A 27,053-nucleotide genomic window follows, 5' to 3' on the forward strand; every position below is an offset into this window, starting at 1 on the left:
TCAGGCAGAATGGCCTGGCTTACTTTACAGTTGCTCTGCAATATAAAGGCGTGGATGGCAAGTGTCAAGGGGCAAGCTTCCTGGTATGTATAGCTAATAGAGAATTAATTATGAATAAGCATTCATAGCTTACAAAATGATTTCTATTTTGTCCTGAGCTATCAGAGATGTAATTTACTCAGATGGGAATCTCTAAAGAGTCTGGCTAATTGAGATTTTATTCTTTCTTGTTTGGATTGCAAGTAATTGTCAAAGAAAAAATTTCGACCCATCATTTTAGTAGCAGTCAAAGAAAAGACCTGTTAAAATCTCCACATAGGGAGTTACTAATAAGGACAGTATGTCTCTATATGATGCTTAGTAAACTCTTCACTATTCAGCATATCTTCCCACTTAGAATTCTCAAATATTTCATCTTTATACAGAATAGAAGCCAATTCTGGGTTTAGAAATGAATTAATCTATCTTTAGATTTGTTTTTACATCTACATAGTTTAACATTCAAATAAGAAAACACAATCTGTACATGTTGGAAAAGAAAACCACAAATAGAAGTTTCTAAAAGTAAAGCCCAATGAATATGTGAACAATTTGTCATCAAACAAAAACTGAGCAAAATTTAAGGAAGTTTGGTTGTTGACTTTGTACTAAGAAAGCAGAAGCTAGAATATTGTGGATTATCAGACACATTACAAACAAAACGTTAGACTATTTGGGGAACTATATATACACATTTATACATTTACATATATGTAATAAATCTTGAATATATATTCATGACATGTGAGTTTGCTACCTACTATTTCTTGACCTTCTATTTCTATATATTATAACACAATGATGCAGAAAACAGACTTTTGCTTAAGATATTCTTGGGTTCAGACCCCTGTTCTGACAGTTACATACTGTGTGACATTGAATATACTTCTTAAATCTTTTTTGAGCCAGTGTTTCCTCATGAATGCACTGGGAGAAGTATTTTTCATTTATGCTTCTCTGGTGAGTGAATAAGAACACAAACTTACAGCTATGTGTTCCATAATGGCAATTATCAGTAAGAAAGTCTGCAGATCCCATTGACATTGTTGGAGTCCATGAACATTTTTATATTAGTATCTTGTGGGACTTAGTACATTTTACACATTGTTATATTATTAAACAATATTGAGACTATGTGTTTCTACAGTCTTAAATGTCAGTTTTATAAGATGTTCCATAGGGAATAAAATGTTTCTTTAGGATGATACTACAGACAAAATAAATGAAGCATTAAAATCTGAGCTTTGAGGCAAGGAAGGATTGGAGCTGATATTCACTGTTTGCCACTTGCAGGTGGAGGAGGAAGGATTGGTAGGGATACTGTCTGAGCAGTGGTCATGATCTCTGACTGACATGAGTCAGATTCCCTGAAATGAATCCTATCTATAATCATATGAGTCCCAGCACTCACAGCTGCTCCTTTATACATAATTCCTAGATATTAAAGTCATGAAGAGAGTTCACAAAAATTCCCTTTTTAGCATTTTCAAGCTACAGTTCCCATGGCTTACTACTGCTTCTCTCTGGTCTGGAGTTTTTACGTACACATGCTTCCTTATTTTCAGCTGCTTTGAGTGCAGAACCCACTGCTTTATGAACTCAGGATCTCGAAGCAGGTAAAGGGTGTTCCTAATGTGACATCTGGATGGCAGAGGAGGAATGGGGAAGAGAGCAAGAAGAAAAGAAGGAAGAAAAAATTTTCTATCTTAAGCAGTCATTAGAGGAACAGTATTAAAAAAAAAAGATCTTTCTCTTGACCTCTTTTTATCAGGAGCCTTCTTGAACACATATTTACTTTTTAGATGTATTCTCTATTCAATAATTAATTATGATAATATCTTAAGGGAAATTATGTAATTTAACTTCCTTATTACTCACATAAACATTATTTTTAATTACCTCCTGTTTGCTGTGATTTTTTATTATCATTCTTTATAGGTTTACTTACTCTCATTATCATCAGAAAAAAAAAATCTAAGTTAATTTACAGATTATATATGATATTCACCAGGTATGATACTGAATAAACTGGAAATTTTTATTGAACCTTGAGTCACTGTGCATGTAAATCAGTTGGTCTTGTGTGAGGTGCTCTTCACTGTACCATGGGAACATGGAAAATCTAGGAGACCTTATGGTCACCTCCAAAATGACAAGGAACTTCCCAGATTCCCAGAGTAGTTCATCTTCCTGTAGAAAGGTTTAAATCTTAATGATCAGTTTTCAGTTAGACACTTTCAGAACTAGAACTTCTTAAGCATATTTATGTATATTAAACAAACTAATGCTTTCATGAGGCACTGGATTTTTTTTATGTTTCTATGGAATATGAAAGCTTTAATTTTGCATAATATCTTTCGAGCAGAGGGAAAAGTGCTCAGCTCTTGACCCTAGGCTATGGAAAGGTATCGTAGTTGTAAGAGTATTTGAACAAGCCTTAAAAGCAAACTTAAATAAACATAAATAGTTACAAAACCACAGCAAAGAAAAACAGACCCTTGCTGTGGATATTGCTCTGTATGCTGTGAATGTGTTGCTCTGATTTGATTGATAAATAAAAAGCTGATTGGCCAGTAGCCAGGCAGGAAGTATAGTATAGGCAGGATAAGCAGAGAGGAGAATTCTGGGGATAGGAAGGCTGAGTCAGGAGTCACCAGCCAGACACAGAGAAAGCAAGATGTGAAGGCAGAACTGGAAAAGGTACCAAGCCTTGTGGCTAGATATAAATAAGAATTATGGGTTAATTTAAGTGTAAGATTTAGCTAGCAAGAAGCCTGAGCCATTAGGCCAAACACTTTTAATATAAGCATCTGTGTGTTTATTTGGGTCTGAGCAGCTGTGGGCCTGGGCGGGACTGAAGAAAACTCAAGCTACAGACCCTGGTGATGATATTATACAACTGAGATTAAATAGGGTAGTGATGAACAAGAAAGGGTAAGTGATCCCTAAACTGTTGCATGTAATGAACAATGTGATATTCTAAGAAAACTATTAAGTAGAAATTTATATATCTATGAACCTGTGGGTGCAAACACATGTGTGTGCATAGATACACACACAGGAGAGAAAGAGAGAAAGAGAGAGAGAGAGAGAGAGAGAGAGAGAGAGAGACAGAGAGACAGAGAGACAGAGAGACAGAGAGGAGAGAGGGAGAGAGGAGAGAGAGAAATAAGGATAGAACAAAAGTAAATTTAATTTCAAGTGAGTTGCTAAGCATACTAATTCTTCCACAAACCTCAGGTTAAAAGCATATGGTCTGTTCTAAAATAAAGCTGCTTCAAAGTGTAGACTACAGAGGGGCAGCTGTCACATCACCTAGAATCCCTTTAGAACCTCAAAATGTTGGATTCTTCTCCAGAGCCACTAAATTGGAACCTGTATTTGAAGATTTGCCAGTGATTCTCCAACACATGAAATTTGAGATTCATTGCTACAGAAAAATATCTATAATGAATAGAATTAAAATTGTGTGTCAAATCATGAATCTTCTAATATCATAGTAACAGATTATGTTTTTGAAAATTAGAAGACAAATGTCTAGTTAATATTTTATACATGTTCAATGTAAAACAACCTTTTTGTTCTATTTCTCAATTGTTGACTTCTGTTCCTCCCTTCTTTAACCTCTCTGCCTTACTATTTTTACTGCAGAGGAAGAGCTAAGATAAAAGTTTGATCTGGGATTGAGAGATTCTAGTAACATTAAATACATTAGATTGGTTCCCTATAGGACCATTTTAGGGAGATGCAATGCTTACAAAGCCAGGAAGGCAGACATGTACCCATCAGATTTGCCACAGTGCAGGAGATAAGGCCTTATTGGAACCTATTCTGTTGCAATAGAAGCTAATTTCCTAGCTGTTGGATGGAGTTATGGTTTGACACTAAGTCCTGCTCCAATGGATGAGACCTTGCATCACTGTAAAGCCAAGCAACCATGTGCAGAAGACTGTATTCCATTCACTATTTTGTGTTCCATTTGGTGATCCATGTCATTTATGACTATTATATCCTGAAAATATATGTGAAAGATATGGCATTTCACAAATTACATCATGTTTGACTAGGTAGCAAGTTATTAAAATACTATTTTATGCCTCCCTTTCATGTGACTCTCTTTCTGTAGGTGTTGAAAATGTAAAGGAGGCCAGTGTTGAAAGTGATAGAGCCTCCATGTAATACTAGATCAGAAGTTCCTAAATTAAATACTATCATTTTGTAAACATAATTCATGTTTATATATTTTAGTTCCCTAAAGATGTGCAATAATGCCTTTCCAGGTTAGATTTTATTTTATATAGTGGGGAACTGAAGCACAAAGGAGTTCAATGACACATTCAAAGACCTAGGCAGTCAGTGGTGGCACTAGACCTCAGTGCAGGGCTTTGGTTTGTTTTGTTTTTGCCAGTGAGTGCTTTTATTTAAACTTTGCTCATTAAGGATAAGAGACTTGAGAGAATAGATCAACTCCCCTCATTCTTCAGGTGGCCACACTGTCCTGCTGTGTTTACTACACCAAAGAAGGTGTTGGCTTAGTCTTGTTTCCATAGCACAGCTTGTGTCTGCTGTGAAACCAACTCTAGAGCACAGCAGAAGATAAAACCAACACAAAGTATAATTTTAAGTGCAACAATGAGGGGAACTCAGGGTTAAGCCTGAAACCCTTGATTTCAAAGCATACTTGGTTAGCACATTATTGTGCTTTGAAAAATGCTTGCCTTATTAGGAAGTTATGACTTGCTGATTGTATAAATATAAAGGTGCATACAACTTCTGAAGTAAATGAATCAGAGGTGTGAAAGAAAGATATTTAAGACAGCAATTTGAAAAAGACATTGAAAAGGGTAGTCATTCCAATCTCATTATTTCTGTAATCTGGCATGTACAATCATGTTGTAATATGCCTCTCATTTGAAATCAGTGGTTTGCTTATCATGATGGTTCACACACACACACACACACACACACACACACACACACACACACACACACAAATGTTAGAATCCTCTTTACTACAAAAGATAAAGGCATTGTCCTCCGAAAGCCTTGGCATTCCATTGAATGAGATTCTGGTAACAAGAACATCAGTCCTTCTGGATGTGTAAGTTGAAAGTCAATGTACACAAATTCACAAGATGTCTACAATGTAATACATTGTCTACACGGTCCTGCCAGCTAGAAAAATGCTATAAATTATCATTGGATCTGTCACTATTTTTTACTATACTCTAGGCCTTATCTTTACAGTTTACTTGGAGTTAAGTTCAATTTATCTCAACACAGAGCCATTTTATTTATTTTCGTAGTTAGTTTTTTCACAACATGTATTCAACAGCCCATTAATAGGAGGCTAATGTGAAAACATTTCTCAAAGTTTCCCATACTTTCAAAGAAAGTTCTGGAATCTAATATGAATTAATGAAATTTAAAAAAAAAAAACTTTCAACTCCTTATATAACTGTGATTGCAGACAGTGATGCTTAGAATTCTTTTAAAGGATTTATGATTGATTTTAAGTTTCTCTCTCTCTGTCTCTCCCTGTCTCTCTGTCTCTCTGTCTCTCTCTGTCTCTGTCTCTGTCTCTGTCTCTCTCTCTCTCTCTCTCTCTCTCTCTGTGTGTGTGTGTGTGTGTGTGTGTGTGTGTGTGTGTTATATCTGTGTGAGTGAATACCACATTTACAAGTGCCAATAGAGGTAAGAAGTGGACGCTGGATTCCTTGGGATTGGAGTTTGTGTAATTGTGAGCAGCAAGTGCTCTGAACTGATGAGCTAGCTTCTCAATCTCTAACTTTTGGAAACTTAATCAAATTAAAACCTTTCCCATACTTTTACTCTTTCCCAAAACAAAGGAAAAGGAATCCAAGGAGAATGATAAATTTTATTTCTGTAGAACCTAAGCCTGTAGAATTTCATACGTTCTATTCTTAAAGACTATTATCTGATCTCACATAAGAGTAAAGTATGAGTCAGAGGAGAAATGTGAATACTTCAGCAGGCACCACAGAGTTCACCAGTTGCCATGCCTTGGCACATTCTCATGTTTCAACACGGTGGACTCTGCTCCCCTGCATTGCACTACACAGGGACCATGATACATCTATTTATTTTCATGAAACTAAACTAGTGACCAGAAGTTTTAGGCTATGTGGCTTCAAATTGTTGTTTCCAATCTGTATGAAGATTTGAGGTGCTTGTAGCATAGGACATAACTTATAGTTTGGATGATTTTTCATTTTATGACCAAACAGTCACAAATTTGGAAATTGCTTCATTTTTTTGTTATTTATTATATTTGTGTTTTAATTTTACACATCAGCTATGGGTTCCCATGTCCTCCCCGCTCCCATCCCCGCCCCCACCTTTCCCCCAGCCCCTCCCCTCCATTCCCATCTTCTCCAGGGCCAAGACTCCCCTGGAGATTCATTTAAACCTCCTGGATTCAGTACAGGCAGGTCCAGTCCCCTCCTTCCAGGCTGTGAGCAAAGTGTCCCTGTGTAAGCCCAAGGTTCCAAACAGCCAGCTCATGCACTAAGGACAGGTCCCGGTCCCACAGCCTGGATGCCTCCCAACAGTTCAAGCTATTCAATTGTCTCACTTATCCAGAGGGCCTGATCCAGCTGGGTGCTCCACAGCCTTTGGTTCATAATTCACGTGCTTCCATTTGTTTGGCTATTTGTCCCTGTGCTTTTCCAATCTTGGTCTCAACAATTCACGCTCTTACAGTCCCTCCTCTTTCTCGACAATTGGACTCCTGGAGCTCCACCTGGGGCCTGGCCAAGGATCTCTGTATCCACTTCCATTAGTTATTGGATGAGAGTTCCAGCATGACTGTTAGGGTGTTTGGCCATCTGATCACCAGACTAAGTCAGATCAGGCTTTCTCTCAACCATTGCTAGCAGTCTACAGTGGATGTATCATTGTGGATTTCTGGGGACCTCTCCAGCACTCTGCCTATTCCTGTTCTCATGTGGTCTTCATTTATCATGGTCTGTTATTCTTTGTTCTCCCTTTCTGTTCTTGATCCAGCTGGGATCTCCTGCTCCCTTAAGCTTTCTTTTTATGTGCCTTTATCATTAAAAAAAAAATCTAATCATTCTATTAACTCTCAGATTGCTTTATCTTAATAATTGGATTGAAATTGATGAACTATATTCAAATTCTGGGCATCCTTAATATTTTAGTCTAACAAACTAAACAGGCAATTGAATATTCATTGCATGTAAGGGTTTGGATGAAGATCCCAAGAATAATGACGGAGTATTCTGGAAAGGTTACAGGGTGTTCCACTCCACTGGTGGTTGATTATAGTGGCTTCTTGGTTAAATGTGAATTTATTAGTGATGACCTTTATGAATTACAAATGATTATAATATTTAAAGTTTATCCATTTTCCGTATACTGATTTTTAAAAAAAAATATTTTGATTTTCAAGGTATTTTATAAAGAATAATGCAATGTTTTCATCAGAACTTAAGTATGTGACCTACCAAGTTCATTAGATCTGCAGAAGGATCATTTACCTTGAAGATAATGGCTGCACTTTCTTTATTTCCACCATTCTCTGTCACCAAAGAAGCTATGAAGTCTTCAATGAAATCCAAGGACGACCCTCCTAACTAACACATGTTAAGTTATCTTCCTCATGAAATCAACCACGTTTTGAACACGGACCTCTTTAATTGTCTCTTATTATTTAGATCGCATTTTGATATTTTAACTTTGTACTTTAATCATAGAATGTGGACCATTTACTTCAGGTTTACATGTAATATTATTGATAAAAATATTTCCCTTCTTTTTTAATTGAGAAAATTTGATCAAAGGGACTCAAAGTTTGACTCAGTTACCCTGTCCTTTTCCTTGCCAAATAATTTTTGTAATCCTGCACAGCTTTGCTCATCATGCACTGCTGTGTCGGTCTGCTGTCCTACTTTCTCACCCATAGTATGTATAATGTCCCCATGTCTTAACTTCACTTTCCATTCTTCTCTTCCTTCTGGAAATCTCAATTTTTCTTGTTGGACTTTAAAGCTCTGGCCATCAGCAGTGCTGACAGCAACAGATGCGAGGGGCTGGCTTCCTGCCTTACTGCAAAGGATGACTGGCATTTGGAACGGGTGAAGTTCTGACAGATGGCTGTGGTTTCAGAGTTATTTGGGAAGTTAGTATTGTATTAGTGTTATAACTTCCTTCTTCTATCTAATACCAACATGGGTGCTAAAAAGTTACTCCAGAGCTGGCAAGAGGGGTTGCTGTGGGAGCTCTGTGCAAGGCTGGTGACCTGAGTTTTAATCCCTGGATCCCACAGCAAAGTGGAGGAGGTCTCCATTTTATCACCAGTATATGAGGTATCAGTCATTTGGCTTGCCATTAAATCTCCTCTGGAACTGATATTCCTGCGTTTAAGACAGTTAACAGACCTCTTTCCTATTTACATGTCAGAAGACCATTTTATAGGAAATTAGTGGTTTTCCATAATAAACATCAGGTAGGTTACAGGATAAAAAAATATTAGCTATGGCTAAGCAAAGTTGTCTCATTACATTTTACTAAAATATAATTTGGGATGATTAGATTATAACAGATCAAATCTCATCTGTAAAACTCAATCTATTACAAATGAGAACAGGAAGATCTTATGATGCTTTGAAAAGAACAGATGAGATTTAACATGAAAGGAGATGTATTTAATAGGAGGTGGTGTATTTCTCCTCCCTACAGTTGGTGCTGGTGTTGGCTCCAATAACACCAAGTCAACACATCCCCATCAGTTGTAGGAGTTATTTATTTTCTGTGACTGACCCTAACAGCAATGGCTTTATGATATCTGTTAAAGGACATTTGATCTCCCACAACCTCTGCCTGTAACTGATTCTAGCAGAATGGAACACACAGGTGACATCTTTAATTAACATTCTCAGTGGTAGTCTGAGAGTAGGGTGTTGGAATCAATTGTAGTAATTTATAGAAAGCTCTTTGATGGCTACCTTGTTTGATAGCATATTTACTGAAATGAGGCCTGACAAAAAGATGGTGTTACAAAGGGAATGCATGACTTCCCAAGCAGTCATAAAATATAAATTACATGCCTTTTCTGTCTACTGTCATCCATACATACTTACACCTTGTTCTCAGTCCACAGACAAATTGAAACACATGCCACAATGTGCAAGGGGAAAATCAAACTCAATTTTGCTATACAATGAAGTGATTTCTGGTTTTGTCATGTCCACTGATGTATTGATCACTCAAAGATTGAAAATATCAGGATGCACTGGACCTTAATATAGATATATAGGTGAAAGAGTTATAGGATTCTTTTTGTTTTACAAAGATGCAAGAGCAGCTTAGGAGGCTCATGTTATAATGGTGCAACATTGTAAACATCAGTATTTGAGAAGTGACATGCTCTTTGCCTGTAGAAGATAGTTCGACAGGACAAATGGGCTCCTGTTCCAAACTCATTTAAAGTACTGCTGGTCCATTTACTGCTAAGAAGAACTTCAGGAGGGAAACCACACAAGAGTACATAAAACACACCACACACACACACACACACACACACACACACGCGATACGCACACAGGCACACACACACACACACACACACACACACACACACACACACACACGACATCCTATCTTGGCTTTCTTTATAATTTATGTCTAGTTTATAATGCAATAAGCCTAACACTACATCAAAGATTCTCTATCTAACCTGAGAGGGGACTAAGTCAAATCGCTAATATATCCACATCTATGATTTTGAAGGTACAGTGGCTGCTCTGTAGAATTTGTAAAGCCAGTGCAGTTATTCACCCCCATGATATGAAACTCCGGTGCAGAATCATTTTATCACAAGATGAAGACGAAATTTCGCAAAACACCATAAAGACTCTGGAGTCTACTAAGCTAAATCACTAACTCAACGGGTGGCAGGGGGAGGGGGAAATGAAGGAATGAATCTATGCTTGCAGGTAGGTAAAATTCCAGTCATTCTGACAACAGAATGCCTCTCTAATTACCACCTACCCCAGCAATACTGCAAAACGCTCTGGGATTCCAGGGAGATTGTTACTCCATGATATGGATTGCCTTATTCTTCATATGTAAAGCTGTTGCAAGCACAGCTCTGCACATCTCAGTGGGAGGCAAATTGAGGCTGGGACCCTTAACACTGCTCATGAAAAACCACAGGCAGAAATCCTATTGAGGGGAAGAGCTCCTTCACTGATGCTAATCACAAAGCTTTCAAAGCAGAGGAACTTCTCATTTAGCATAATCTTTAAAAATTAGAGCAATGCCTCCCATTACCATATTCTAAAGTAATTATGTGCAGTAAGTAAAGACAAATTCATTACTAATTACACAGTCTTTTATTGTGAAATCCACAGCAAAATTATTTGAGGTATTTTCTTTTCCAAGCTGACAACAGCATGACTTTACTTCATCAATCAGTTTGACTAAAGTAATGATTTTCTTGGAATTAAAATTTGTTGAAAGCGCTAAGTATTTCATCTTTTGGGCTAAGAAGCATGTAGTTAATGTCACTACTAATACATTTGTCAGTCTGCTAATTTTCTTTTTCTATTAGAATAAGTAAACAGCAACCCTTTTAAAAAGCATACTATCTACCATGTGTCAGGAGCAATGTAGGGAGACTTATTTGAAAACCATGAGGTGAGGCATTATGAAATGCACAGGAATCACAGGCAGACAATGAAGGAGAAATATAAAAGGGAATGGCATTTAATAATTCCAAAGTGATGGGAGAGTACATCTCACAAAAGCATAAAGAGAGGATAGTGTTTAGAGGCAAATTATGAAAAAAAAATCAAACCAAGAACTCAAGTCAGAAGAGCCAGAAAATATGAAAGAAAAGACAGTTTCTGACAAAGAGTTAAAACAGAATGGGAGCAATGGTCAAACATTAGAAGGCTCCTAGAGGACAATAGAGATCTAATGAAGCCTCCCTTATATGGCTTCCACCAGTCAGCAACCCCGCAGACATGTTCGTTATTGGATGGAATACGGTCAGGGACAGTACAAGCAACTGATTCCTAAGGACACACTGCAATCACTTATGCTCCATTGTGTCAGAATCTACTACTTCAGTTAGCCTTGGTAATATTTTAATGAGGAGAAAATAATGCCTGATAAGAAATGTCAGCTCTCTCCTCTATCTGTCTCACCCAAAACAAACATTCTTGTTGATAATTTTGATATCCCAGTGCTCCAGGTTGCAGCAGGATCTCTACATTCCATGACCTGAATCAAATGTCACTTCTACATAGAGTTTTTTCTTTCAATTAAAATAAATAGCATTCAAAAATTATTTTTGGCATTTTTGCTCTTTAAAAAAATCCATTACTTAGAAAAAAACCTTTTCTTCTGCCATAGTTTAGATTTGAATGGTGGTGCTTGGTGCTCTTTGGTAGTGACAGAACTCTAAGAGGTGGTGTCCAGTGGGGGTCCTTAGGTTATTGGGGGCATACACTCAAAGGGAACTAGAAGACCCTAGTCTCTTCCTTCTCCCCCTCTTTGGCTTCCTAGGAATGAGATGAGTTGTTTATTCTGCCTCATGTTCCTACCATGATATGTTACCTTATCCCAGGCTTAATAAACCACAAACTGGAACCTTCAAATCAAGGGCCCACATAAACCTTTTCTGTTATGTTGAGTGATGGAAAGATAGCATTCACAACTGGTACAAGCCAAGAAAACGATAAAACATGCTATTGCAGTTTAGTTTTATGCTGTTGTACAATTGGTCATAGTTGGTATATAATATTGAACTACTTTGTTTTCCTTATTAAAATGTGGATGAAGATGACATATAGAGATACAGTACCAAACACATAACTATTTAGGATACTTCATCTTTTCTTTTCATAATTTTGGAATATTTGATAGAATTCTTCTTATATATGTTTTTGTCATTAAATAGTTGGATATAAACTGAGAGGCACAGACATCCTCAAATTTTAGAATCTATGTTTTCTGGTGTTAAAAGGAGTAGGTGAAGATGTATTACTTACCAGACATAAAGACTGAAATAAGTTGCCTAAACTATCTGTCTGTTCCCTGGTTGCTTTTTAATGATCAGTATCAAACATGACCACAGTGGGCAGGCAATCCACAATGAAATACATGATATCTGGGCCTTCTCAAGGTCCCCTCTGCACTTAAGTAGAGCTATCATTGATGATAACAGTGCCTTGATAAGTGGCATGGCTACTTACCTGACTGAGACAAAAGTGGTGTGTAAGGGACTTTTGGTTCTATTGCACTCATTGGTGGAGGTAGCAAAGGGTTGGCAAAGCTGCGGAGTGGATGAGTTGGTCGGACACAGGCTGTGGGGATAGTTCTGCTGGGTGCTTCCTCGCTGCTGGGATGTTCAGGCTGAGCTGGGGGCAGCATGGGCTGTTGTTGGGTGGTTGGTCCTTCACTCACAGCTGTAGTGGAGATAAATCCAGGTGTTATTCAAGATCAAGTTTATTTCCCCCACATTTCCAAGTGTCAGGAAGAAAAGCTGGTATCTGCTAATCTCTTCTCCCTATTATGGACATTCTTATTCTTCAGCTTTTTTGTAGGTTTGCAAAACAACCAGCTCATCACTTTTCAATGGCAGGAACAGGTACAATAGAATTGGGTGTGTCTTACAGATACAGTGATACAATATATTCACACTAACTATAGTGCATGAACTGTCTGAACCTTGTAATCATAAGTGATGGAGCAAGGGAAAAAAAGAGTTATTTCTCCTTTTCTAAGCAGTAATGTCAGTGAAATTCAACATACCAAACTTGGTTATAGCTGCATTAGTATCTACCAGCCAATATGCCACTTTCCCGCTATTTAAACATGCCTTGTCAATTGTCAAACAAATGATAGTTACAGGGTGCTCAGAGGCATTGCGGAAAAAATGATACAATAGTAGCCACTATCATTATCTCCCATAACAAAACAGAAGCACATTGAGCTAAAAGTTATATGAGACACGACTCCACTAGAGGAAGTTGCCTAAATACAGAATTATGATTTTTCCCTCTTTGGTAGCAAACCTTGTAATTTTCAGGCAGATTACTGTAGTTGAAGAGGTCTCACATAGTCATTTGTGACGACAGCCTTGGGGTATCTGGACAGCTTTGTATATTTGATTGCACCTTTTCCCCTGGGGAACACAGCTGAGTGAAACTAAAATATTTCAAGGCTTTTTCAGTTGCTAAAGACAGGGTGACTCAGCTTTATATGTTCATTCATATTCAAAACCAGACGGTCTAAGCTAAACTACAGATGAAAAGAGCTGCCTAGTAGGTGCAAGTGCTGTTGACTGTATGAAAGTATTTTTAGTTATTTATTTCTTAGGAAAATTGTTTTAGGTAAAATGGGAAAAATAATCATTGGTGCGATAATATCACTTTGGAAGGATAATTTCAAAACACAGAATTATTTCAAGATAATAAGTTGAGGAGATAATTTTGAGATGACCCTGAGAAGCTCACTATGGGCAAAAGGCAGAGGAGTTGGAAAAGAAGTTGGTGATGCTGAAGGAGTAGACATGAAAGAGAAAAAGATTAAGGTATCTTATGAAAGATGTGCAGTAGTGACGGATCTTGCAGATGTTTTTCTATTCATCCTTTTTGGTTCAGATGGGGTCAAAGTTCCCTTGGATGAGAGAGCACCCTTTGGAGGTGGAGACAGAGGATGCACAGTTGGCTAAGGAAATGATAGCAGGGAGAGCTCAAAATCAGACAGGGATTTTGTTAGTCTTCAAACAAGGAACCATAAATAAGACAGCTAACTATGAATATTCCACGTGGGTCTCACAAGAAACTAAAATGCTTGCATGATCACATGGGGAGAGGAATGTCTTTGTATTTGATCAGATTCTGCTCCAGGATGGTTGAATGTTTAATTTTATAGAATTAGGAAATATTAGGTTTTAACTTTGGACTTCCACTTACTCTGAAGAAGAATGTGACCAAAGGCTGATTTTCAAAACACAGATTGAATAATTTATTTCTACACCTGGGCACTTTTGTTCTTTAGCTTCAGCATAGTGGCTGAATTGTACCCTCACACCTGGTCCTTTGAAGAAGGTAGATTCCCTTGTTTGCATGCATGTCCTTCACACCACAGGTCCCAAAGGAATTCATTAACTGCTAGATTGCAAGAAATGACTACCACACTCCAGGCTCTTTCAAAATTGTCTTCAGGGATGATTTGCAAGATGGAGAAAGTTATTCAATCCAAGCAGTTTATGACTTCATAGCGATGGGAATTCTTGGGAATATTGCCTTTCATTTGACTGACAGTCTCTGGTCCTGTGTGAACTGTGAGTCTCACAAATGGGGTTCCTGAGGTTGATTCTCTCTGATCCCTTTTTATTTACACTGACTGATTCTTAGTAATGGGGCCATACTGTAATACCAATTAATGAGTATAGGGAAAGAGATTTCACATTCTTTTCTTAGGAATTTGCTTTAGGTAATTCTCTCCATGGAAGATGTACTACAACTAATCCTTATCTTGTTCCTAGAAGTCCCGCAGCATTGAAGAAATGACAGAATGTTTTAAATGTCTACTTTACTTTTATTTCTCTTTCATTCCTTCAGTCTTTTTTTTTTTCTCTTGTATTTTGGGCATGAAAAGTTCATGATACAATATTATTATAATCTTGAGCTTAATAAAATTTATAGACATCTTTCTTTAATGCCTTGAAATTCAATCTCTCATTATGACAAAACCTTTGTATGACATGTGCACATATGGATTGTAATTATTTAACTCAAGTATTGAGTGTAAGGTCTAAAATAAACATGGGACAAATGGCTAACTGAGGTGCCTACTAACATATCAAAGTACATGCTGGCCTCCAGGCTCAGCCAGTCCCTGCGGTTTCCCCCTACTTTCTCTCTCTCATCCCACCCTCTACCCTAAGCTTCCCTAGTTTATGGGCTTCCCTTCCCACAGTTCTCAATAACCCTGGCACTTTATGGATGCACTCTTCTGTTGGTTCTCCTCCCTTACTCTCTCCCTGCCCCTGTTCTCATGACTCCACCCATTCTGCTGGCCATGCAGCAGTCTTCTCTCTGCTTCGGACTCTTGTAGATGGTTCTGGCTGTACTCTCCCTCATAGCTACAATAAAAACCTTCCTTTCAACCATACCATGGAGCAGTCGAGTCCTCACTTTATTTGTAGAGGACATTCTGGGCCACATTCTTCTCATGCCATTTCTTTTCACTTGCTATAATGAAAACTAAAATTCTCTTTATTCCAAGTTCTGTATCTCTAGCCTTCCGGCTGTCTGGAAAGATTCCCACTGGGATCACATGATGTGACCCTAACTAAGTGGACCATACCCTTTGTCTTGTACATCTTTAATAACACATAAGACCACAATGTCAAACCTGAGGTATGAGTAAGAAGCTCTATGCTTGGAAATTAATAGAATGCAATCCGTAAGAGACAAATTTTGTTTTGTTTAAAACCAATCCAGTGCAAGAGGGTTTTATAGGTAATTCATAATTCTTGTATTTTAATGGAATGCTTTCAGAGTTGGCTGACATTTAAAGCAGCAAAAATCCTCAAATAAACAGCATAGCAATCGCTCTAACAGAGAAATGCTGCATCTTCAATGTGCCTGTTTGGCCAGTTCAGACACCAGCTCCAGGACACCTATGTGAAATAAATTGGCTCAGTGACATGGCATTTATCTGTACGAAGAGCTCTGAAAGCAAAGACAAGCTCCTTTCACCCACAGAATACAGCCTCCCTGCAATTCAAAGTGGAGTGAGGAGCAAATGGATGTCGGCAAGGCACTCATTTTCAAATGATGAAATAGTCAGAATTCATTGTACAAATAGCATACAATTACACAGTGGAGTCAGATCTCAAGGTACTTTATAATAATTAATGTCAACATACAAAATACTTGCTACAGAATAACTGGCAGAAATACTGCAAAAAATGGAAATGAGGATTTTTCTTCTATTTGAAAATTGCTGTGGTTGATAGAAATACAACCCACCAACAGCATGAAGCAGACCTTGAGACACGAACATCTCCTCTAGGTTGTTCATTAATCTTAGAAGAACAACATTATGAACTATCCCTCAGTAACCTGGTTCCTCATAGCCTGGGCTTTTCAAAGGACAGACACCCCCATAATAATAAATGAATTCTTCCATTGTGCTCCTGATTTTATCTGGGACTAATTCCATTTGGCAATTTCCAGTTTGTGGGAGAAATGGATCAGAAAGAACAGCATGGGTAAATCTGAGAAGCACTATGGTAATGATAGAATGGGACCCTCTTAAACTCCTCTTCCATGACTTGTTTAATGGATGAGAAAAGTGAGACATTGCTTTGCTATAGTTTGCAGAAATGAAGTTCCAAGACTACATGTTTGGAAGATTGTCAAAGAACAACAGTTCTGATCGCCTGGGGCAGCAACTTTTTTGTGGGTTATGAGAAGAGTGGAGCTGTAGTTACACAGGTGGGGTTATTTCTCCATTGTTCAGGAAACGTGTGGAATGCAAATGTTTCTAGTGTACATCCCTTTCCTCACAGTTGCAGAGAATTCCAATTTTGTTTATGACGTCAGGCTTTGCTGCATGGCTTTAGCATTTCCTGGCCTTAAGAATCCCCAGGTCTTTGAGATAATGTTGGAGAAGATCAGTCTTTACCCTTGGCCACATTACTTTTGTTTCTTTCCCTATGCCTTTCTCTGGTTCTAAAGGACACTAATAAGACATCTCTACTCAGAGCCATGGCGTGCTTTCTGCTTGAGAGAGAACAGGGGTGTTTAGTGTTCTCCATGGAATGTAGAAACCAATACCAAAGAGCTGAATGCTAACTACCATTGGCAGTGATCTGGAGACTATTTGGTTTCCTAGAAAAGAGAACATTTTTTTCATTCCTTTTCTCTTCCAGGCAATTGCTTGAAGCATATTAGATGCTATTTCTTTTGGATTGCATATATTTTGTTGAAAACTACTTGCTGAATGAATGAACATATATACATTTTAAGCAATCTAGAAATCATGGCCAGGGATAGAATGTTGCCCTGTATTTGGGATGAAGTTAAAAAATTATACAGTATTTTGCAAAGAAAGCATTGTTTATATAATGATATACAATTGTTTTGTTAAATACCTTCTATTATAATGTAGGATTACTTTCAAATGAATCATTTTGCTCAAAGACTATCAAAGCAAAAATCTACTGAAGAGTGTAAATGTTTTGATTGATTAACTAACTTTTAATGTACTTCATTATTTGGAGTTTATAGAAAAATTGATGGAAGATACAGAAAATTTTCATATAGCCCCTGTATTCATGCTTCCTCATTACCAAATAGATTCTGCAAGAGCAAGTTTCTTTTAATCATATACAAAAATAAAATATAACCAACTGAACAAACAAAAAAATTCTTAATACCAGCATATTTCCTTTCCCTTGGAATTTAACTTTTGAATAATTTCTCCCAGGATCCAATTAGAGACAATTCCACATGCTACACTGACTCAGAAGGAAAAAAAAAAAAGAGAAAGAAGGGGGCAGAGGAGATGAATACATTTATAGACCATGCTCACAAAAACTGGAAAGGAAATGAAGGCAACAGTTACTAAAAAAGGAGTGATTTCTAATAAGAAAAGCATTGAGCCATGCTATGTCAGCCCTGCCAGAAGGACCAGAGCAAAGTCACCCTACAGATTCCTCTTCAGTGTCCCTTTAAAGTCCTAAGATCAGAGAGAATGTAAAGGGTGTGGTAGAATCAACAAATGAAGGGAGTTCTGTTCAGGAGCAAAGAAGGGATTTGTGGAAGTGTTTTGAGTAGACTCCCATGTGTAGTTGTTTGAGATCCAGAAATTTCTAGGTGTTGGACTTCCCACATGCTTCTCATTTCCCTTCCTTTCTAGTGATTTTGGAGTTTCTTTTCTCCCCTGAGATTTAGCACACAACTCTATTCTGTCGATGTGATGTGCAGTGAGAAAAGGGGAATGAATCTAATTCTCGGCTGGCAGATTTTTGATGCCTTTTAATTCTAACCTTGCTACATTTGGGCGATTTATGATTTCTTAGAGCTGCCCCGGTTGAGTTGGGAAAAAATATAGCTTACCTCACAAATATATTTTATTGCTGTGCTATCATATCTGTTACTAAACGTCCTCTTGCACATGAGCTGCTGCATTGCCCGTTCTTAACTAAGAGATGAAAGCCATAAAATCAGCTTAAAGATGCTGTGCTCAAAGAGGAGGGGGACCAAATGGCACAGAAGAAATCACCAGGGTCTACATGAAAGCTGTAGTCTCCCTTCACTCTTGTCCCCTTTCTAATAAATGGCCTTTTATTCTAGCACTTACTCTTCCCCCCAATAGATAAAAGTTGAAAAAGTAGTACTTTAGCAATTAAAGAATGCTAAGGACTCATCAAGTACTTGTTCACTGGGACTCAGTAGAGACATTTCAATTTAAAGAACAGATACTAGATAAAACATCAAATATACTGGAAAACACCATTTGCTTTATGACCTCCTGGTTAGCAGGGTATTGTTTTAAAACATCAACTGTACCATTGTGTAATGGAACCATATATACTTTATTGCCCACCACATACATTATTCTGTGGAGTCTGCTGTGGAAAGAGCATGTTGCTAGGATCCAATGGGTAAGAGTCCAAGGAAAATTCTTGTAGTAGGGTCACTCGTAATCAATCTTTCCAAAGAATAAGAATAACAAAACGATACCCAGAGGAGATATTGTTATTGTTAATTATTTTTTCACAATAAAGCAGAAAGAAAATGCATTACACTGACTTCTTCCTGCTCCAAAACCTCGATCCACAGACAGTGTTGGGAATGGTACCGGCCGGAGAGTGAACTGAGGATGGGGGTATCCACAGGTGGGAGATGGGAGGATTCCAGGATACTGGGCACTTTCAAGGGTCGGCACAGGGATGGCACTGACGACAGCTGCAAAAGAATAAACATTACTTATTTAAAAAGCCCTATGTATCCACCTAGCCCACATCAAAGGAAATGGATACATTTTCAAAATTTCAAGTCATCAAGTCAATGTATATTCTCCATGGCCTCACTGACAGCCTCTTAATTCTTCTTATAAACTTCCTTCTTGCCTAAGAAAAAAAGTTTACTTTAAGAAAACCCTATTGTGGTACCTCTTCCAGTTTGAAACTTCATGTTTCTGAGAAAATAATAAAGTTACAATAAAGGTGACTCATTACTCCAGTCTTTGTATTCCTTTTTTCCCCCTTGCCTTTCTTTTAAGGAGAAACATGGAACAAGAAGTATTAGGCTATTAAAAGGGAATATATGATATATAGTGGGTTTAGGAGGTGTTGGGCACTGTGATTTAATTCTGTAAATGAATGTACTGCTGTCAAGATGCAAATTGCAAAGATAAACCCAAGTACACTATCAGTATCCATAACCAGAGGGTTTATCTTTAAATAAAATCCTTCTAACCCTCAAAGTGGTCCAGATGTGTGCACACTATTTAAAGGTAACCTAATGTTACCTGTGAATACCAACAGTATGATGATACAGGCTGAAACCCACAGAAAAACACTTGTTCAATATTTTTGATATTTAGACAGTTTTGTTCAATTTCATTATTCAAAGGTTATTAATCTATATTATTTTATGAGATGTTTATTACAATTTTAGTCAACCTTAATTTTATGTTATTTGATATTCATCTTATAAAATGATGAGTATTCTTTGTCTCTTATTACCAAGACATGGACTTTAAGTCAGCTATTGGAATGTTGGTTTGGGTAGTATATTCTAGTCTATAATATCAAAGTTATCTTTCTTTTATAAGTAATTACTTATATTCTAATGCCATCTCGGGGTTCAGTGTGCATATGTTTGCACATTTCACAAAGGAAAACCGTTTTAAAAAATTACAATCTTCACTTTATTAATAGCATCACTATCTTAGAAATAATTTTTAGTAAACTACCATACCACTAAACAGAAAAAGTGTTCAGATATATTTGTAATTGCTTTCTTATTCTTGGTACAGTTTCACACTGGTGTGTCTTCTAGAAGGTGCAAGCTTAAATAAGTTGTATTTAAAACAATTTTTTATAGACAGGAAGTTTTTACAAATGAAGTCAGATTTCATGTAGATGCTAGTGAAAGACTACTGAAAAAGGCCCTGAGTGCATTTCACACAGAGCATTTGTCATGTATTTTGGAGGAGTTCAAATTTCAGTGACTGAAAAACATTAATTATATCTAAGACTATCCCTCCACATATATGCAGTTATGTGTAGGTTAATCCTAGATCAGTGTTAAGGAAAACATCGGGATATAGTTTGCACAGTAAATGTTGTTCAAATATGTATCTGTATACACACACACACACACACACACACACACACACACACACGGGTACACATGAAACTGGTGTATAAAATAACCCCATTTATGTCATTAGTAATGACATTCCAACAAAACCTTAACTTTCCTCATAGCAGCACAGAAACCCTAACTGAAATGATGATTCCACCCAGAAGGGGTACGAAAACAAACAAACAAAATGTAACAGTTAAAATCTAAAGTAAGGGGAATAGCAAGTATAAAATACAATCTTAATTTATAGCTCTTTTATGCTGCAAAAGGGAATGATCAATAAAAGACCCTCAACTACAAAAGTTAGTGATGTTTGCATATTACTCTCTGGGAACAGAGAATTGTAGTTGCTAGTTTAAGGATACAGCTGAATGATATGAATCCTTGCTAAAGAGACAGCCTCCCCATGCATTTCCTAGAAGGATGATAGTGAACAGCAAATCAATGGCAATTTTACACAGAAATGTAAATTGTACCAAAATACTTAAAATGATAAATTTAGAATATAGATGGGAGTGCATATTTTTTCTAAATTACCTTAGAAAATGCTTGAGAGAGAATTTGAGAATAATAAATGACAAAATGTCCCAATAAAGTTATCCTACACATAGTAAGTTTTGATTATACCAAACAAACAGGCAGACAGATCTGGAAAAAGGCAATCTTTTAAAGTGACAAAAACTTTTAACAAAGGACAAAATTAAAGCCAGATGGAAGTTCAAGGACTACATGTACATTAAAAAAAGAAAATGATAATTCTGCTATCTTTGTGTCTGTCAATGCACAGTAACAGCATAAGCCTAATTTTTCTTTGAGTAATAAAAAGAAGTTTCTCAAGTATTTGTGTTTTTTATATTTGAACTCATTGGAGAATTTTGAGGTCATTGGTTGTATTATTTCATGTCCTGGAATGAACAGTTACTATAGTAATATTTCTAAAAATAACACCAGTAAAAACATAATGAAATCTTTTGTGAAAAACAGACATAAAGTAGTATAAAATCTGTTTTTTTATGCAGCTGAAAAATCTTAGTGTATCAAATAGTTAATTTAGTTCTTTTTAAAATCTATTTTATTGATCAAACAACCACTGGCCAGGCATTAAGGTTGATAGGTGGCAGACAGTTAACTTACACTGACATTTTTCACTCACATTACTGTCAGAATGAACATTTCCTTAGATACAGACAATCCTCATTCCATCAACTGTGCCTATCTTTTCACCAATATTATTAAACTATTATAACACGAGCAAAGATTTTATGAGCCAATATTCAACATTGCGGTTTGGAAAAAGTGATTCATAAGGATCTTCTGGAATAAGGGCAAATAGATGTGGACAAAGAAATAAAAAATCAACAAGTCATTGAATCTTCATAGGGGAACTGAGACAACCAAAGAGAATGAAATTATGTTCATGGCTGAACAAAATGTGCTTTTCATTTAGACTACTGACTATGGTACAAAGGTATTACAAAGGTAGCATTTTTGACAGATAATACATTTTTGTGTGTTTTTGTATGTCAAAAAATGCTTATTGTCTTATTTCCTGGTGTAGACTAAGACATTCAGTCATTGACAGCTTTGGTTTTAAGGTCTTTTGATCTCTGATTCATTTTTTTTATTTAAAAAATTAAGCTTTATTGTATTCTGTATGTGTGTGCATATGTGCATATCTTTGATGACTGCTAGTGCTCTTAAGGCCACAGAGTCCAATTCCCCTTCAGATGTAGTTACAGTTTTTTGTGAGTCATACAATGTATGTGTTGGGAACTGAACTTGGGTCCTTCAAAAGAGCAGTAAAAGCTTTAACTACTTATCTGTCTCACCAACCTCTATGGTTTATTCTCGAAGGGAACAGAAGTTGTTGACGTTCACCTGTAAGACAACTGGTACAAAAATAATCATCCTAGTGTGGACTTGGAGGTCCACATATGTAATGTTGGAAAGGAAGGTGAGATTGAAGAACCCTAAGTTCAAAGCCAGTCTGGACTGTAGCATGAGATCAAAACCATCCTAGGCAACTTAGCGAAATCTTGTTTCAAAAATATGAAGAGAGGACTTGAATATATCCTTCCATAGCAGTGTGCTTGTCTACTATGCAAAAATCCCTGGGTTAAATCCTCAGTGGGTTTGGGGTATATGTGTGTGGAGATGATCATATGAACCTAAAATAAGTTTAATAAAATGTTATTTACCTCTGTTTCTCTTATTATTTTACAATGAGACATCAGTTTTCAGAGACAGGAGCATTTACGCACTTGCACACACATATGATTGCATACACTCACACACATACCCTCACAACATGAGTTTTTTCAGCATTTACTACATTGCTGTGTTTATCTACAGCAGCTCAAAGAGCAATACTATCTTTCAGTTTCAATAAATCTCTGCTCTGTGACCAAATATGACTAGAAGTCTCTTCCGACACGGCTTGCTGGCAATTGAATTTATATCTGACACTGATGCACAGAGAGTTTTCAAGTAGAAATTCCCTCGCCAAATACATAGCTCCATGAACAGGCACTGTGGCATTTGGAAACATTTACAGCCATCTTTAAAATGTTATCACTAAGTACAACCTACAGGAACTCTAATGTGAACACTCAAATTTAATGCTATAAGTTTTGAGGACTAAATCCTCTCTAGATACTTCTCAACATGAGACATGGCGGTATTGAGAGATTTGTTCAAGGAGGAGAGGGGAGAAACATAACAGTAAAAATAATGTGTTTGAGTGAAAGCACTTCAATATAACGATTTCTCATGCTGCCTCTTTCTCTGGTAATGTTTCTGCAATGACCTAGATATAATTTGGAACATTGGAGCATTTAGTGTGAATTACCATTGCTAATAAATATTCGTACCTATTTTAGATGTTCAGATATTCATTGATAAGAAAGTTTCACAGATGTATTAACTACTAATGTATATTACATGTATATGTATTAATATAGATTGATGTATATTATGTAGGTGTCTGTTTTAATTCGTATTTGACCCCGAAGGGCTTATTACTCTGTAAGATTTTGAGAGCAGAAGAAAAAGTTGTTATCCCAATGGAGGAGAAACTTCAGAACTATAATGATGAAGAAAAATCTGGATTCTTATTTTGAGTTTTCATTTCTGAGCTAAGGGAAGACCCTGTTTTTATCTATCTGTGGCTGGCTCACTCCTGTGCACTTTAGACACACTTCCCAAAATAACATGTGCTACAGAGCTGCTGGTTACTGTCTGCCACAGCATGTTTTGAGATGTATCACTATTCAAATGTAATCTAAGACATCCGACTACCTCCCACAACCTTTATGTTTTTTCTATTAGGTATTTCAACTGAGCTCTTTTTTGATGATGTCTAACAGTTGTCAATATATGAATATACAATCAGATGAGGATTATTGTCTATAAAACACAAATAACCACAAAAACCACAACTAACTAACTAACTAACTAACTAAATATATAAATAAATAAATAAATAAATAAATAAATAAATAAATAATAAAAGGCTTTGAAATTAGTTTTAAAAATCCTGGAAGCTGGGTTATTTATCCTCCTATAGACGCCTTCACAGTCTATTCATGTAGAACCAGGCCTTTAGTGATATGGTAGCTAGGCCCCATAGGACTCCACTTTGGAAGATGTTATTTTTTTCTTTCTTGTAGCTGTATTTCACTTTCAATAGTTTCTTCAACTTGATGTTAGTGAATTCTGCAGCCAAGTGATGATGACAATGAGAAGCAGAGTCTTGGAAAATGTTCTTGCAAACTAAGATACAGGAAAATGTTCTTGCAAACTAAGATACAGTAAGTAGTCCCTAAGCTATCTGAAAAGATTACTCTAGGACCCCCCCCTTTTTTGTCTCTTTTTCTTAGGCCCCCATACTATATTTCTGAGCTAACTTTTTATATTAAAGATTGCTATGTAATGTATTTCTTTTCTCAAATACTTACATGAAAAGAGAAAAATATTAAAAAATTATGAGGATTTTGTTCAATAATCTGTCTTATACTAAAACAGAGTTCCATTACTGATGTGGTCTTACAGACTATCTGTTGTTCACATCTTAGATGTTCTTATTAATAAAAAAATCCCAGAGCCAGATATTGAGGTGAAAGCTGAAAGATTAGAGAATCTACCACCTATTACCTCACCAACTTCATGTCCTCTGACTGAAATCTTCTGAGTCCTCACCCAAAAGGGTCTCAGCTGAACTGCTTTAATTTCTGTTTCTTCACATTTTATATGCTTTTCTCCACCCTGATGTCACTTCCTGGGATTAAAAGTGTGTGCCACCACTGCCTGGCCTCTATGTCTAATCTAGTGGCTGGCTCTGTTCTCTGATCCTCTGGTAAGTTTTATTGAGGTATACAATATATCAACACAAGTATCTGCTTCAAATTCCTAAATCCTAGACTATTCTACTCCTAAAGTTTGGAGAGGAAAGTGAGTTGGAAATGGCCACACATATAGTCAAACCCCACTGGGAATACAGTTCTAGAGATGTAAAGTAAAGCACTTCCACCAGCCAAAGGAAGCTGCTTACCTCTTCTCCCCTTCTTGAGACCAGTCTGCATCAAAGATTACTGGTGTTAGGGTTCAGAAAGCCTGCTCCAACCTTAACTCTAAAGCTTAATCCAACCAATTTCCATAGTCTCACAGCACTCACGCTCACCAGTATTTCACTGATGCCCCATTTTCTCCTGCCATCTCTATAATAACAATCTGATTGCTAGAATAGCTGGCACATGATGCTTCTTAATACTGCAAACAAAATTACTTCCATGGCAGTAAAAATGACATTTGGTATGTCACAGGGGTGAAAGTTCACAGTCTTGCCATGCTTTAAGTGGCCTCTCAGCTTCCTGTACCAGCAGCCTGCTGCCAAGCCTTGCTTGCCATTACCTACCCTCTCTCTAGAACCATAAGCTAAAAGATCAACTCTTCCATTGGTCACTTTTGGTAATGCTGTTTTATATTAGCAAATTATAACTAATAAGTATGATAAAAATGTGAAGGAAAAATAAAAATAATCTTAGAAAAATAAGATTTCCTAAGTAGAACAGCAACTGTTTTGATATATGTCTAGAAAATGGATAATGCTATAGGTTTGGTTTATCTAAAGTTTGGTAACATAGTTTAGACCTGAATAAATCTAAGCAAATGCAAAGAAGTCATCAGTAAATTCATGTACTGTACTGAAAGTATTCACAGCTCTGCCAAGTTCTGAATTAGAAATTTTAACATTATAAGGTTATCTAATATCTTTGTCAATCACAATAGATGGAAATAGAATATTTTATTTATCAGATGCTTATGAATTATTCTGAAATTGACTATGGTCACATATTGAAGTAATTTTCTTTTGTTGGATATAATTTCACCAATGTAGAAGTTACAAGCAATAAGTAATAATTCAATGTGACAGTATTTAAAAGAATATATATCCTATTTTGTCATTATTTCTGATGGCAGTTTGAGCTACATATGGAAAAATTGGGACACGCAAGCATAGTGATCCATGACTTTCTAAAGTTAAATGCCTAGTAATCCAGAGCAAGAAAGAGAACATTAGCCCAAGCCTTTTCATCATCCCTTACAGTCACTCATAAACTCCCTTCAACACTGACTGCCCTTGGGAGGTTTAAGACCATACACAACTTTATTTGTTTTTACACTTTACATAAGATGAACCATACAGATCTATTAGGTTTCTCTTTTACAACATTATGTCTTTGAAATGCTCCATATAGTCTTATCACTTAGTTTATTTATTTTATGGTTGCATGTTATTGTGTGATCTGAATATACTGTAGTACATCCATTCACAGTAACAGAGATGTATTACAACTGGAAATGGTCATTGGTAAGCATATTATGTACTTATATAAAAGTAGAATGTATCCAGGAATGGAATAATTGGGCCAGAATATCCTAATAAAACCTTAAAGTATTTAGTAGACTGAATCTAGATATAGGAAATATTAGAAAATTTAAATAATAATGGCAAAATCAGTTGTTGGTCATTGTGGTGGGTCCTATTAATGTAGACTAAAATACTACAAATAAGACAAGATTTATATTTGGCAGAGAGAAACTGAAAACTAGGTGATAGCATGAAGCAAACACCAATAGAAAAAATGAGCATCATATTGGCACCAGCCTTTATTCCCATGATTATAAACTTGCTATAATACTTTCAAAAACTATTTAAAACAAAGAAAGAAAAATTCCAAAGGAGGTGGATAATGCCAAGTATGAAAGGCATCTTTATCTATGAAGAAGCAGTGCACACTAGAGATTCAGAGTGTGGGTACCCCTGTTCAGGGGAGAGGCCTTTAAGCACTCCAAGGCTGTTTCCTCTGTGTGAAGCCAGGACATTCTTAGTCCATTTCAATACTGTTAGAATTGAATGAAATCATAATTAGCAAGGTTTTAGCATGTCAAGGACAATCAAAAGTTATCAATATTTATTAATTTCATTTTATTTCTCTTCCCTTTAAAACCTATTTCTTTGCTGGGTGGTGGTGGCACACGCCTGTAATCTCAACACTCGGGAGGCAGAGGCAGGTGGATCTCTGTGAGTTCGAGGCCAGCCTGGTCTACAAAGCGAGTTCCAGGACA

The 27,053-nt window shown here is 36.7% G+C and overlaps 1 protein-coding gene across 2 annotated transcripts in view; it reads right to left on the reverse strand.

The window, feature by feature from the left end:
- The window catches only part of Dcc (DCC netrin 1 receptor), a 1,150,309-nt gene that overhangs the window by 30,040 nt on the left and 1,093,216 nt on the right, over positions 1-27,053 (reverse strand). The window contains exons 26-27 of one of the 2 annotated variants that reach the window (XM_036204806.1): positions 18,864-19,019; positions 12,282-12,494 (exon numbers count right to left, since the gene is read on the reverse strand). In XM_036204806.1, coding sequence (XP_036060699.1) covers positions 12,282-12,494; positions 18,864-19,019 — 369 coding nt within the window. Of the gene's footprint in view, positions 1-12,281; positions 12,495-18,857; positions 19,020-27,053 lie in introns of both variants that reach the window. The other variant, XM_036204805.1, reaches the window with a different exon arrangement.

This window comes from Onychomys torridus, chromosome 13 (genome assembly GCF_903995425.1).
Source record: "Onychomys torridus chromosome 13, mOncTor1.1, whole genome shotgun sequence".
Lineage (NCBI taxonomy): Eukaryota > Metazoa > Chordata > Mammalia > Rodentia > Cricetidae > Onychomys > Onychomys torridus.